At 37.2% G+C, this 15,334-nt stretch overlaps 1 protein-coding gene across 4 annotated transcripts in view; it reads left to right on the forward strand.

Moving 5' to 3' along the window:
- Positions 1–15,334, forward strand: part of ARHGAP29 (Rho GTPase activating protein 29) — an 82,502-nt gene that overhangs the window by 18,026 nt on the left and 49,142 nt on the right. For all 4 annotated transcript variants that reach the window (XM_010803297.4, XM_024985771.2, NM_001102485.1 and 1 more), the window contains 1 exon segment: positions 305–541. In XM_010803297.4, the coding sequence (XP_010801599.1) occupies positions 337–541 (205 nt within the window). In that variant the 5' untranslated portion in view covers positions 305–336.

Here is a 15,334-nt window from a genome sequence, read left to right on the forward strand (position 1 = left end):
GCATAGATTTTGGTCACAAGGCAGATACGGTTTTAAGTACCAATTCATCATTTATCAGCTGAGAGCTTAGACAAATCATTTAACCTCCAAATCACTTTCCTAACTTGGGAATTGAGAATCTGCATATCATAGACTTGTCAAGATTATTGGCACTTAATAAATGGAAGTTGCTATATTAGTAATACAGTTTGTTGTTTTTTTTTTTAAGTAGAATATTGAGGTGGGCTTTGAGCTATTCGTGAAAACCTGGTACCTTGGTTAATGAAATATTTGCATTTCTCTCTTTTTTTCTCTCCCACTTAAGGAATTCCATTTTTTTGACTGTTATGTGAAAGGATGATTGCTTACAAACAGAAAAAGACAAAGAAAAAACGTGTTTTGTCAACAGGCCAGCTCTCAACTGATGTTACAACTTCTGAGATGGGGCTCAAGTCCATAAATTCCAACGCCATTTTGGATCCTGATTACATCAAGGAGTTGGTGAATGACATCAGGAAGTTCTCCCATATGTTACTGTATTTGAAGGAAGCTATTCTTTCAGGTTTGTTGACTCTCTTTCCCTTAGCCTTCTTACTGGATGGTTTGTAATATCGTAAATGCCAGCCTCGCTTGCATATAAGAATGTACACAGTAGTAGAAGCAGAGTATTCTGCTTTAGCTGTTTTATATATGTTTTGCCAAATGTTTGATGTTTCCAGTGTAAACTATGTTATAATCAGATACAGTGCAATACGTAGTAGAAAGCTTGGGAAGTGAGGGAACAAGACCCATTTGATACGGGAGATTTTTAGATATTTGGAATTTTAACCCTCTTGTTAATGGTAGCAAGGCACTGTTTGGTCTGTAATAAGCACACTAATATTTTTAATTTACATTGTTAATACATCTGCCTAGATTCAGTTCGGAGAAGGCAATGGCACCCTACTCCAGTAGTCTTGCCTGGAAAATCCCATGGACAGAGGAGCCTGGTAGGCTGCAGTCCATGGGGTCGCTAGAGTCGGACACGACTGAGCAACTTCACTTTCACTTTTCACTTCCATGCATTGTAGAAGGAAATGGCAACCCACTTCAGTTTTCTTGCCTGGAGAATCCCAGGGATGGGGGAGCCTGGTGGGCTGCCGTCTGTGGGGTCACACAGAGTTGGACACGACTGAAGCGACTCAGCAGATTCAGTTTTCTATATTGTTTTGAAACAGTCTAAAATCACTGATTTGAGTGAATTTTTTCCTCAGAAGTCAAACTTAATTCTGTTTTGCTGTTCTCTTCCTCAAAAGAGAGTCACAGAATTTACTTTTTGTCTAGTTAGAAATGGATACTAGAGCCTGAGACTTGATTGTCCTGAAAGAAAGAGCTATATACATCTGTACTCCCTGACTTGATCTTAGTACCTGTCTTTCAACTTTCTGTGCCTCTTTTATATCTAATTTTGATGGCAATTAATAATCATACAACTGATATTCTTTTGTAATAAGTAGCAGTTCAGTCCATATTCATAAAGGTATGTCTGGATGTAGAAAATGAAGTTTCCTGGTTATTTATATGACACCTTCTGGGGTTTCATAGACATAAGATTTCAGTAAATATTTTCTGTGAATATAAGTTAGATACTCATTTTCTGATATGCATTCTGAAAAATAGAAACTAAAAAACCATGCCTTTTGTCATAAATACTGCTTTTAAGAGTTTATTTCTAACCTACCTGTAATTTTCCATTTGAAATGCCCCAAATACCTGGACTTGAATTGTAGCCTCAAAATTTTAGTATTGGACTTACCCTTAAATGACAATCATGTAAGTCATTCTTTTGAGACTATATATATGTTTTTAGAAAAGAATTTACCTACATTTCTGTTCATTTTAATAGCTTGATTTTGAAAAAAAATAGCTTGATTTTGAAGTCTAACTTTGGATAATTAAATGATAATAAAGTTACTTTGTTATTGTGGAAAGATATTCTAAATACATTAAGCATTATACCAGTAACAGATTCATTATTAAAATGACACATCTGCCATTTATTTAAAAAAGCATAGCTATGTAATAAAGGTTTATTCTTAACTGGGTTTTTAAAAAATTTACATATAGTAAAATTTTATCTTTTTGATGTAACTGGGTTAACTTTTAACTCAAAATTTATATTAATTGGCAAATCATTTAAGGTAAAATCTGATTTTATTTAATGTATCAATTAAAATAGGTTTCACTAATATAAATAAGAGTTTTAGTTAGAGTATCTATTTGTTTTTGTTTTCTGTAGGAAATTTTACATCATTTGGAATCTTTATCTCACATGTTTATCCCTTGTTTCACAGATTTTAAATGATGGTAATTTAAAACAAGTTGGACCCACTCCTTATATCCATAATTTTTTTAAATGAGTTTTAAATTTGTGAATAGACAGTTCATTAGAAAGGAAGAGGATTGAAAGTTGATCCTAAGTAAGAAGAAAAGAGGAAATTGGTAATAAGTTAGGAAAAGGAAACTACCTTTTGAGGTAAAAAGATGTATACGGAAATATATTTTTTACATAAATGTAATGTTAAAAATCTGTAAGGATGTTCTTTAAATAAGAAAACTAGTACTTCAAAATTTAGAACTTGAGTGTATTGCTAATAGTAAAAAAGTTTTCCATTTATGGTTGGTAAATTAATGCAAAAGACCATCTTTTGGGTAACCAGCTCTCATTAGTGAGTAGTGGCCAGAGAATTTCCATTAGTTTATCTTTGGATTGATTTTAATGCTTGATTCCTTAGTCAGAGTTAAAAGGATTTATGTATGCCATCTCAAAATAAATTTTGGATTTAGCAAGAATTTATTTTCTCTGTCTTTGTGTTGTTATCAAAATCTGGAAATATATTCTTTAGTTTATTTGAATTGATAGAACGTTTTTGTTTGTTGTTTTCCTTAAAGGAGTATGTATAAACAGTATAAATCAACCTCATTATAAATGACAAATGCCATGTAATAAAATGTTTAATTTTGATCATGATTTTCAGCTTGTTAGAGTGTCATGCTATTTATTTAATAGAATTATTGCAAAAATCACATGAGATATAATCTTCAGGAAAGCAGGTAAAAAGTTTAAATTCTGTAGCTGTCTAAGGTGGTTTAATATACATATGTTAGTGGACATAGACATAGGTCACGCTTTTGTCTCTGAGCATTGAGAAATTTCCCTGGACTCCTGCTGTTCTGTATAGTTGTAAACTGGCCAGACAGCAAAGAGCTGTTTCATATTTTTCTTTTGGAGTGAAGAGACCATTGTCAGTATTTGATTGGTGGCTTTGCCACTGTTTTGTCTTTTGCCTCCTCAAGAGGAGGGATGCCATATTTTTGATATTGTTTATTACCTTTCAGTTCATGTTGGTTGGCTATGAAAAAGCTAAAAAGTTGTCTTTTAAGAATGTAGCCGTGGGTATGCAAATCACCTTTGGTGTTATCTGCATACCATTTTCTTTATGTACTTTACCTGTCATGAAGCAGTGGTGTACAAAATCATGTAACTACTGCTTCAGGTGTTCAGTCATTGTTAAGGCTAGGTGTAAAGTAATAGCTTTGTGATAGGTTTTGTATCTACATTTCCCTTTCCTTGAACTAGTTATAGAGATTATTATAATTGTATATGATGCTTTACATTTTACAGAGTAGTTTCACATGCAAACAGTAATCACACAGTCCCCACAAAGGCAGGGTTTAGCCCGTTTCATAGACGAGTTGTATGTATAATTTAAATTATGTGATTTCATCAACCTCTGATTGCTGATAAATAACTACTATTTCATTTGGAACCTAGAGGTCATGAATGTAGAATGGTGTGACCTTTGCTCATGCTTTATTAGCTGTTTTACATGGCAGTATGATACTATAACGGAGAAGGCAATGGCACCCCACTCCAGTACTCTTGCCTGGAGAATTCCATGGACGGAAGAGCCTGGTAGGCTGCAGTCCATGGGGTCGCTAAGAGTCGGACACGACTGAGTGACTTCACTTTCACGCATTGTAGAAGGAAATGGCAACCCACTCCAGTGTTCTTGCCTTGAGAATCCCAGGGACGGGGGAGCCTGGTGGGCTGCCGTCTGTGGGGTCGCACAGGGTTGGACACGACTGAGACGACTTAGCAGCAGCAGCAGCAGCAGCATGATGCTATAAAGACACTGCTCAGTTTTCATTTCATTCTATTTCATGTGGTATTTATATTGACTTACCCAGTATGGTAGCCTTTAGACATATGGCTGTTTAAATTTAATTAGAATTTAAAATTCAGCTCCTCAGTTGCAGTAACTGCTTCAAGTGCTTATTACCCATCTCTGCTTAGTTGCTACCATTTTGAATGGTGAAGATATAAAAATTACCATCATTACAGAGATTTCTCTGGTGGCTCAGACATTAAAGCGTCTGCCTGCAATGCGGGAGACCTGGGTTCGATCCCTGGGTCGGGAAGATCCCCTGGAGAAGGAAATGGCAACCCACTCCAGTACTCTTGCCTGGAGAATCCCATGGACGGAGGAGCTTGGTGGGCTACAGTCCATGGGGTCGCAAAGTGTCGGACATGACTGAGTGACTTCACTTCTTCACTTCTTCTTCACAGAGATTTCTGTCAGACAGTGATGGTATTGACATTTGGTTTTCATCAATCTCTGGAATATTGAGATGAATTTTTGAGCTATAAGTATTTTATATTTTTATAGCCTAAAAAGAAAACCTAGAAAAAGTTGTTATTTTAGCAAAATTTTACCTAGAAATAGGAATTCTTGGAATTCATTTGAATTCCCCTTCCTTAAATTGCCTTTGGGATGTGTAGCTTTCATGCAGTTATTTGATTTGAACCAGCAGATCACTTTCTAAGCAGTTTATACAAGTTGGTGCGATTCGTAATAAGGGATGGCAGAAAGAGCTCAGGAAAGAGAATCACACAATCTAGGTTCTAGACCCAGTTCTGCTATTGACTAGTTTTGGTATATGGCTTAAGTCATCTAATACTTTGTTAAAAATGAGGTGCTTACACCAAATGCTATTGATATTATAATTCTGATTTAAAAATTGATTGGAGTTGGAAATTCTACATTGTTCAGAATATTGACAGTTCAGAGCTGAAGAAGACAGCTAAGTATTTGTATTCAAACTATATAACACATTTTAGAGGACATCTGGCTCCCACCAATTTATTGGGTTTTTTAATGTGAATTTTATGATAACTTTCTTAAATGTGATGTTAATGAAAATTTCCCAAGTGAGGATGTTACGCTCATATTGCAGTAGGTGTTGATGAACTGATTACAGAAAATTGTTGTTGTTCAGTCGCCAGGTTGTGTCTGCCTCTTCATAGCCGCGTGGACTGCAGTACACTAGGCTTCCCTGTCCCTCACCATTTCTTGGAGTTTGACCAAGTTCATGTAATGTCTGCCAAAGGACTCTTTGCCCCCTAACAGAGTTAAGATGTGTGTGCACTTTGTCTCTACTGTTTTTATTTACAAACGAAAGCAGAGAGCTTAATGTGGGAGATCATAGGACTGTGAACACAGTTGCTTTTGATATAGGGTAAGTGATAGATTATTGGTTCTCTGTCCACTACGTATTTCCTAGAGGAGGTTACCCTGTGAGTTTTTTTTGGGGCGTGGGGGGCTGTGCAGGATCTTTGTTGCTACACAAGCTTTCATCTAGTTGACGCGAGTGGAGGCTACTCTCTAGTTGTGGTGCACAGGCTTCTCATTGCTGTGGCTTCTCGTTGCAGAGCGTGGGCTTTAGGGTGCTCAGGCTTCAGAAGTTGTGGCTCGCGGGCTCTAGAGCACAGGCTCAATGGTTGTGGCACAGGGGCTTAGTTGCTCCATGTATGTGGGATCTCCCTGGATCAGGGATCGAACCCATGTTTCCTGCATTGGCAGGCAAATTCTTTACCACTGAGCCATCAGGGAAGCCCCCTTAGTCTTATGTAGATAGCAGACGTGAAATTTGAAGTTTTAGATCTCTCTCCAGTGTCATTATGGTACATTATGAATAATTACAGGACAAAATTTGCATCTTATGTTAAAATGCTGAAGGCACGCTGTTATACGTATATCCCCTGTGTTTAAATATAGCACTGCAGATTAATGTATGTGCAGTACCAATTGAGGTTTATGTTGCCCCACTGAGAAATAGTGTATTCTGAATTCCAAAGATAAATGCTCTTCTAGTTTATACAGTAACCTTAAACTCTCCCTTTGTGATACACCTTCTCCATTCCCAAGTGAGCACCATGTGTGGAAGTTCGAAATTTGGAAATTTGAAGAAGCACAAGGCTTTTAATTGGGCTAGAAAGAATAGTGCACATTGCTTACTTTGTCTAGTACTCAGTGCTTGGAAGTGTCCATTGCCATTATAACATACATTTGAAGAAAAAAATGGGCAGTTAATCTAATAGTTATAGATTTTTTGATTATGTAACTTTAAAAAATGGATTTTAATAAAATTTTACTATTGTGACAATGGTGCCCTGTTTTTCTGTTTGTTTTTTAAATAGGTTAGGAAGGAAGATAAAACTTCATCATCAGTTTCAGATGAAGTTCTCTAATTGTTAAAAATGATTTCTAGTTAAGAGTGTTTTTATCACTTTTAATTTGTAAAAATATAACTGGTCTCATAAGTGACAGCTTTTGATGAATTCTGAGTCCCAAATTTAACAGAACTGTAGTCAGAAGTGGTATGTGAACATTCTAAAGCAAACTTTACTGAAAGAAGGAATTAAGTAAAAATTTTAATGTCATTAAATACTATGTTCTGTTGTGAGAGGGAAGTTCTGTATAAACTTTCAAAATCTGAATTGAAATCTTGTGGATTACCCCATTTTTTACACAGGAGGGTGTGTAAATTTATTTTAGGCAACTTACAGTGAGTATTAATTTTACCATTGTTGGCTAGTATTTTACTTTCAACCTTTATAGTGTGCAAGAAATTTTGTGAAATAGTGGAAACATAAGTTGCTAGTCCTCCTATTGTGTTTGTCAGAAGTAAACCTCTCTAGAAGTGATTTCTAATCGTTATTGTTTAGGAAAAGCTAATACGGATGTTAATAGGTTCAGGCTTAGTGTCTAGAAGGTACAAAATGAATCTTTGGGGAATGAAGTATGAAATACAGGTAGCTCATTTATTTATTACACATGTGCCAGCTTTAGGAGATTGCTTTCCTCTTCTGCACTTACCTAGTATGGCTTACATAATTGAACCTCATTTGTAATAGTAACTGGCATATTCAACTGGAAGTTGAAGCCTGTTAAATCAGATTGCAGAGTATACCTGTCATTAAGCTATAACTTTTTTAACCATGTTGATTGTCGTGGTGACTAAGAACATAAATTCTAGAGCCAGAGCCCTGAGGTGGAATTCTCATTCTGCCACTATTTGTATATAACCCTGGGCAAGTTACCAGTATTCTCTTCCTCAGTTTCACATCTCCTAAAATAAGATAGTAGTAACTACATTATTGGGTCATTGTGAAAATTAAATGAGTTCATACTTCATATATGTAAGGCTCATAGAATAAGTCTTTTAAAATGTCAACTGTAACTATTTTTACAATCCCCAAGTGATTGGATAATGAAAGTTGCTGTTAAGGCTTCACTTTTATCCTGTAAATTCAGAAGTCATTTCAGAAAACACAAAAGTGAGTTTCCTTGTGATAAGTTCTGAAAACTTTTCCCCTCCTCCTTGTTTTCATTGCTTTCCCAGAGAGGTTAAACTGAATTAATAAGACTGAGTTAAAAAATTATTGTCAGTTTTTATTTTTTTAAATCAAGGAAAACACCATGGCCTTTTCACTTATTTATTTACCTAAGTATTTCCATGAAGTGTTTGCATTATAAACACTGTGCTATTGTGTTAATGCATGAGAACCAAAAAGTGGGACTGGCTAATCTGTTCTCACTTGATAAGCGGAGTGAAGCAGAAAATAAACGGCACAAATGAAAGAAACAATAAATTAAAATTCACGTTACCATATAGGGATGGTAGATAAGCAAATGTTGGGATATAGGAGTTTTACTCTTTTATATAGCTGGTATTAAAACTGATTGAACCTTATAATATTTGCATATTTAATACCTTTGTACTATAATTTAAATTTTATTACATTTATAATATGGCCACTATAAAACTTAAAAATTATCTTATATGACTAAATTAAATACTGTAATTTACTTGGTAGGTATAGAAATACTTTTATAAAATATATTCTTAATTATTTTATTTCTAAGTGGTTTGCTAATTTAGATTTTTACATGTAAAATTAAATTAAAATTTAACTGTAATATCTCTTTTTCATTAAAATATTGTGGAACCATACTATAATTTGTTACTGAGTGTAATTCTGTGTGGGACAAATCTGTTTTCAAAGGTATTTAGTTTGAATGGCTTTCAGATTTAATAGTAATGATAGTTTGCATATATTAAGACTATAAAACACTTTTGTTTCTGTCAATTTATTTGATATTCACAACAAACTTATAAGGTAACTTGAATGAAATAATGATGAATCTGAGGTTAGAGAAACTGAGTTTTGTATATGGTCATTTCAGGGAAGTGGCAGATTAAGCATTGTAATGGAAGTTTGATTTAAATCTATTGTTTTCTACCACACCAATCAGCCGCACACCTTTCTTCTGTATTGAAAAAAAAGTAAAAGTAGTTCAGCTGTGTCCAGCTCTTTGCCATGGACTACCCCTGGACTGTAGTCTGCCAGGCTCTTCTGTCGATGAAATTCTCCAGGCAAAAATACTGGAGTTGGTTGCCCTTCCCCTCTCCAGGGGAATCCTCCCAACCCAGAGATCGAACTCAGGTCTCCCGCATTGCAGGCAGATTCTTTACCGTCTGAGCCACCAGGGAAGCCACTGGGGAAGAACAGTTACTGTCTTTTTTTGCTTAGCTCATTATTACTGCTTTTGGTGGTTTGGAGATACTTAGTGTTGGTGAAGGAGCTGCCTAAACGTAAAACTTTCTGAAAAAATAAAAGTTCAAGAAGCTTTTGCTTCATAAAAATAACTTGAGATAGCTTTATTCTCCTATAATGAAAAAGAACATTGGAACATTTTTTAAAATTATAAAACATAATTAAGGGCTTGCTACTTTATAACGTTCCAGCTGAAATATTATCAGAATATTCTCATGTCCTAGTAGTTATAGTTAAACTCATCTACTCAAATACATAGGGGAGTTTATGAATCTTTGTACGTAAGGCTTTTTAAATTATCATGTTCATTTCCATTGATTATTATACTTCAGAGATGTGTTCAGTCACAGAAAATAGGAATTATTTATAGAGTAATTTGAGATATTTCTGAAATTTCTTTTTTTTTTTAATTAATCTTATTTTATTTTTAAACTTTACGTAATTGTATTAGTTTTGCCAAATATCAAAATGAATCCACCACAGGTATACATGTGTTCCCCATCCTGAACCCTCCACCCTCCTCCCTCCCCATACCATCCCTCTGGGTCGTCCCAGTGCACCAGCCCCAAGCATCCAGTATCGTGCATTGAACCTGGACTGGCATCTCGTTTCATACATGATATTTTACATGTTTCAATGCCATTCTCCCAAATCTTCCCACCCTCTCCCTCTCCCACAGAGTCCATAAGACTGTTCTATACGTCAGTGTCTCTTTTGCTATCTCGTATACAGGGTTATCGTTACCATCTTTCTAAATTCCATATATATGCGTTAGTATACTGTATTGGTGTTTTTCCTTCTGGCTTACTTCACTCTGTATAATAGGCTCCAGTTTCATCCACCTCATTAGAACTGATTCAAATGTATTCTTTTTAATGGCTGAGTAATACTCCATTGTGTATATGTACCATAGCTTTCTTATCCATTCATCTGCTGATGGACATCTAGGTTGCTTCCATGTCCTGGCTATTATAAACAGTGCTGCAATGAACATTGGGGTACACGTGTCTCTTTCCCTTCTGGTTTCCTCAGTGTGTATGCCAAGCAGTGGGATTGCTGGATCATAAGGCAGTTCTATTTCCAGTTTTTTAAGGAATCTCCACACTGTTCTCCATAGTGGCTGTACTAGTTTGCATTCCCACCAACAGTGTAAGAGGGTTCCCTTTTCTCCACACCCTCTCCAGTATTTATTATTTGTAGACTTTTGGATCGCAGCCATTCTGACTGGTGTGAAATGGTACCTCATAGTGGTTTTGATTTGCATTTCTCTGATAATGAGTGATGTTGAGCATCTTTTCATGTGTTTGTTAGCCATCTGTCTTCTTTGGAGAAATGTCTATTTAGATCTTTGGCCCATTTTTTGATTGGGTCATTTATTTTTCTGGAGTTGAGCTGTAGGAGTTGCTTGTATATTTTTGAGATTAGTTGTTTGTCGGTTGCTTCATTTGCTGTTATTTTCTCCCATTCTGAAGGCTGTCTTTTCACCTTGCTAATAGTTTCCTTTGATGTGCAGAAGCTTTTAAGTTTAATTAGGTCCCATTTGTTTATTTTTGCTTTTATTTCCAATATTCTGGGAGGTGGGTCATAGAGGATCCTGCTGTGATGTATGTCAGAGAGTGTTTTGCCTATGTTCTCCTCTAGGAGTTTTATAGTTTCTGGTCTTACGTTGAGATCTTTAATCCATTTTTGAGTTTATTTTTGTGTATGGTGTTAGAAAGTGTTCTAGTTTCATTCTTTTACAAGTGGTTGACCAGATTTCCCAGCACCACTTGTTAAAGAGAAGGAAATGAATACTGAATAACTCAGTTACTGTCTTTCAGTATTTTGCTTTAAAACAACTTCAATATATGTTTATAAGGGCTTCCATGTAGGAAAAAAGGGATTTCAAATTGGTAGAACATCTATGTTGACACTTATAGGAATGTTCTGCACTGGTTTTTAAGAAAAAATATAGTAGTCATTCTCAGGCCCCTCTATGCTGTTAAAAATTATTAAGAATCCTGAAGAGTTTTTGTTTCTGTGGGCTGTATCTGTTACTATATACTGTAAACTAAGAACATTGAAAAATATATAATAATATGTTTTTAAAACATATGAAACACTAATAATTTTTAAATATATTAATAAACATAATAATTTTGAAATATATTTATTTCGACATAGTTAATTTCCTTGACTCTGAGAAAGCCAGAATTTATTACCTTGGTTTATTTAGGCATTTAAGCCATTAGTATTTTGTGCATACGTGCTAAGTCGCCTCAGTTGTATCTGACTCTTTGTGACCCTATGGACTGTAGCCCACCAGGCTCCTCTGTCCATGGACTTTCCTAGCAAGAATACTGGAGTGGGTTGCCATTTCCTTCTCTGGGGATCTTCCTGACTTAGGGACTGAATTCGGATCTCCTGCATTTGGAGCAAGTTCTTTACCACTAGCGTCACCTGGGAAACCTTCTTGTTTAATATCCAATATTCATTTTGAATATTGACCATTCTTCAGATCAGATCAGATCAGTCGTGCAGTCGTGTCTGACTCTTTGCGACCCCATGAATCGCAGCACGCCAGGCCTCCCTGTCCATCACCAACTCCCGGAGTTCACTGAGACTCACGTTCATCGAGTCAGTGATGCCATCCAGCCATCTCATCCTCTGTCGTCCCCTTCTCTTCCTGCCCCCGATCCCTCCCAGCATCAGAGTCTTTTCCAGTAAGTCAGCTCTTCGCATGAGGTGGCCAAAGTACTGGAGTTTCAGCTTTAGCATCATTCCTTCCAAAGAAATCCCAGGGCTGATCTCCTTCAGAATGGACTGGTTGGATCTCCTTGCAGTCCAAGGGACTCTTAAGAGTCTTCTCCAACACCACAGTTCAAAAGCATCAATTCTTCGGCGCTCAGCCTTCTTCACAGTCCAACTCTCACATCCATACATGACCACAGGAAAAACCATAGCCTGGACTAGACGAACCTTTGTTGGCAAAGTAATGTCTCTGCTTTTGAATATGCTATCTAGGTGGGTCATAACTTTCCTTCCAAGGAGTAAGCGTCTTTTAATTTCATGGCTGCAGTCACCATCTGTAGTGATTTTGCAGCCCAGAAAAATAAAGTCTGACACTGTTTCCACTGTTTCTCCATCTATTTCCCATGAAGTGGTGGGACCGGATGCCATGATCTTCGTTTTCTGAATGTTGAGCTTTAAGCCAACTTTTTCACTCTCCACTTTCACTTTCATCAAGAGGCTTTTGAGTTCCTCTTCACTTTCTGCCATAAGGGTGGTGTCATCTGCATATCTGAGGTTATTGATATTTCTCCCGGCAATCTTGATTCCAGCTTGTGCTTCTTCCAGTCCAGCATTTCTCATGATGTACTCTGCATAGAAGTTAAATAAACAGGGTGACAATATACAGCCTTGACGTACTCCTTTTCCTATTTGGAACCAGTCTGTTGTTCCATGTCCAGTTCTAACTGTTGCTTCCTGACCTGCATACAGATTTCTCAAGAGGCAGATCAGGTGGTCTGGTATTCCCATCTCTTTCAGAATTTTCCACAGTTTATTGTGATCCACAGAGTCAAAGGCTTTGGCATAGTCAATAAAGCAGAAATAGATGTTTTTCTGGAACTCTCTTGCTTTTTCCATGATCCAGTGGATGTTGGCAATTTGATCTCTGGTTCCTCTGCCTTTTCTAAAACCAGCTTGAACAGAGGATTCTTGCTGACCCACAAAGATCAAGCTCTTTTTCCTAAGACCTCAAAATAAGACAAATTATTTTTACCTACTGTTTCCTAAGTATGTTAATATCTGTAGAAATTAATCTGAAACAGCACAGTAGGGGATAGAAATGACTGGCTTTCCTTTCTCTCTTTTTTTCTGGGGTCGGGGGAGTGCCATGCTGGCTCCCACCATCCACCATCCAGTTATGCAGTTGTTCACTTTCAGGGTACGTGTAGAGCAATATCAGCATTGTTAACCTGAAGTGTCACTGAAAACTTTATCAACTGGAGTCCAGTGCTTATGTGCATTTCCTTTGCCTTTAACGTTATACTCTCCACTCATTTCCAAAGCTACTTAAGCCACACCTAATCTCTTGGGTTTATCTATTATTAAAATTTTTGGATGAATGAGTGGAATTTTTACTGAAGGCACTCTATTCTCTCTCTTCCCATCACTACCTGAACTATTCTTCTTTACCTCTACCTGGGATACTTTTTGCCCTAATATACCCAGCTCCCCACCTTGCCTGCTCCTTTTATACTCGTTATTTCTTGCTCTTGATAATACTGTTAATGAACAGATTGTTTGAGAGATAATAGTAGAATTTTCTTTTGTTTTTTCATCCTGTAGATTTTCTTTCTAGTGGCTGTCTTTTAATATTTCTTTAAATATTTGCATAATTATAAAACACGTCTTTAAAAGTGTTTTTTAAAGCTTTTAATATTTCAGTAGGGAGACAGTATAATGTTAAGAGCTTAGCTTTTAGAATTATACAACCCGGGTTCACATTCTGACTTGGTGAACCTAGATGTGCCTCAGTTCTCTCATATATACAATGGAAATTTTTTAAATTATCTACCTAATAGAATTGATATGAAAACTAAATGAGGTGATAGGCTTTAAGTGCTTTTAACAGTGCCTAGCACATAACGAAATGGCAACCCACTCCAGTGTTCTTGCCTGGAGAATCCCAGGGACGGGGGAGCCTGGTGGGCTACCATCTATGGGGTCGCACAGAGTCGGACACAACTGAAGCGACTTAGCAGCAGCAGCAGCACATAAGGAAGCATTTAACAAATGTGCCATTATTAAACACCAGTGCTATATATAAGGTTATAGAAATGAACATTACATCAGAGTATTGTATTTCAGGTGGTTGTCTTTTCAAAGTTTTGAGGATTACTTAAGGGATTTTAAAGGTTAAAGTGACTATACTTTCTGGTTTGCCAGGCATGGTGATCCAGAAACATACCTGTTTAGTGGGAAGTGCCCCCCTTTTCACTTACTAGAGTATTTTGGTTTGAAAGATAAATTATATGGTCACCTTATTTCCAGGGGTTATAAAAGATTGTATGTCTTTGACCAGGGATACTATAATGCTCAAAATTCTCCAAGCCAGGCTTCAGCAATATGTGAACCGTGAACTTCCTGATGTTCAAGCTGGTTTTAGAAAAAGGCAGAGGAACCAGAGATCAAATTGCCAACATCTGCTGGATCATGGAAAAAGCAAGAGAGTTCCAGAAAAACATCTATTTCTGTTTTATTGACTATGCCAAAGCCTTTGACTGTGTGGATCACAATAAACTGTGGAAAATTCTGAAAGAGATGGGAATACCAGACCACCTGATCTGCCTCTTGAGAAATCTGTATACAGGTCAGGAAGCAACAGTTAGAACTGGACATGGAACAATAGACTGGTTCCAAATAGGAAAAGGAGTATGTCAAGGCTGTATATTGTCACCCTGCTTATTTAACTTCTATGCAGAGTACATCATGAGAAATGCTGGGCTGGAAGAAGCACAAGCTGGAATCAAGATTGCCGGGAGAAATACCAATAACCTCAGATATGCAGATGACACCACCCTTATGGCAGAAAGTGAAGAGGAACTCAAAAGCCTCTTGATGAAAGTGAAAGTGGAGAGTGAAAAAGTTGGCTGAAAGCTCAACATTCAGAAAACGAAGATCATGGCATCTGGTCCCATCACTTCATGGGAAATATATAGGGAAACAGTGGAAACAGTGTCAGACTTTATTTTTCTGGGCTGCAAAATCACTACAGATGGTGACTGCAGCCATGAAATTAAAAGACGCTTACTCCTTGGAAGGAAAGTTATGACCCACCTAGATAGCATATTCAAAAGCAGAGACATTACTTTGCCAACAAAGGTTCGTCTAGTCCAGGCTATGGTTTTTCCTGTGGTCATGTATGGATGTGAGAGTTGGACTGTGAAGAAGGCTGAGCGCCGAAGAATTGATGCTTTTGAACTGTGGTGTTGGAGAAGACTCTTAAGAGTCCCTTGGACTGCAAGGAGATCCAACCAGTCCATTCTGAAGGAGATCAGCCCTGGGATTTCTTTGGAAGGAATGATACTAAGGCTGAAACTCCAGTATTTTGGCCACCTCATGCGAAGAGTTGACTCATTGGAAAAGACCCTGATGCTGGGAGGGATTGGGGCCGGGAGGAGAAGGGGACGACAGAGGATGAGATGGCTGGATGGCATCACTGACTCACTGAACGTGAGTCTCAGTGAACTCCAGGAGTTGGTGATGGACAGGGAGGCCTGGCGTGCTGCAATTCATGGGGTCGCAAAGAGTCAGACATGACTGAGCGACTGAACTGAACTGAAGTATAAATGTCTAAGCAGGCAGGTGTGCACTGGGAAGGAAGCATGCCTAAAAGAGCACAGTGCTGCTCTGTTTCAGCTGCTTATG

Source organism: Bos taurus, chromosome 3 (genome assembly GCF_002263795.3).
Source record: "Bos taurus isolate L1 Dominette 01449 registration number 42190680 breed Hereford chromosome 3, ARS-UCD2.0, whole genome shotgun sequence".
Classification (NCBI taxonomy): Eukaryota; Metazoa; Chordata; class Mammalia; order Artiodactyla; family Bovidae; genus Bos; species Bos taurus.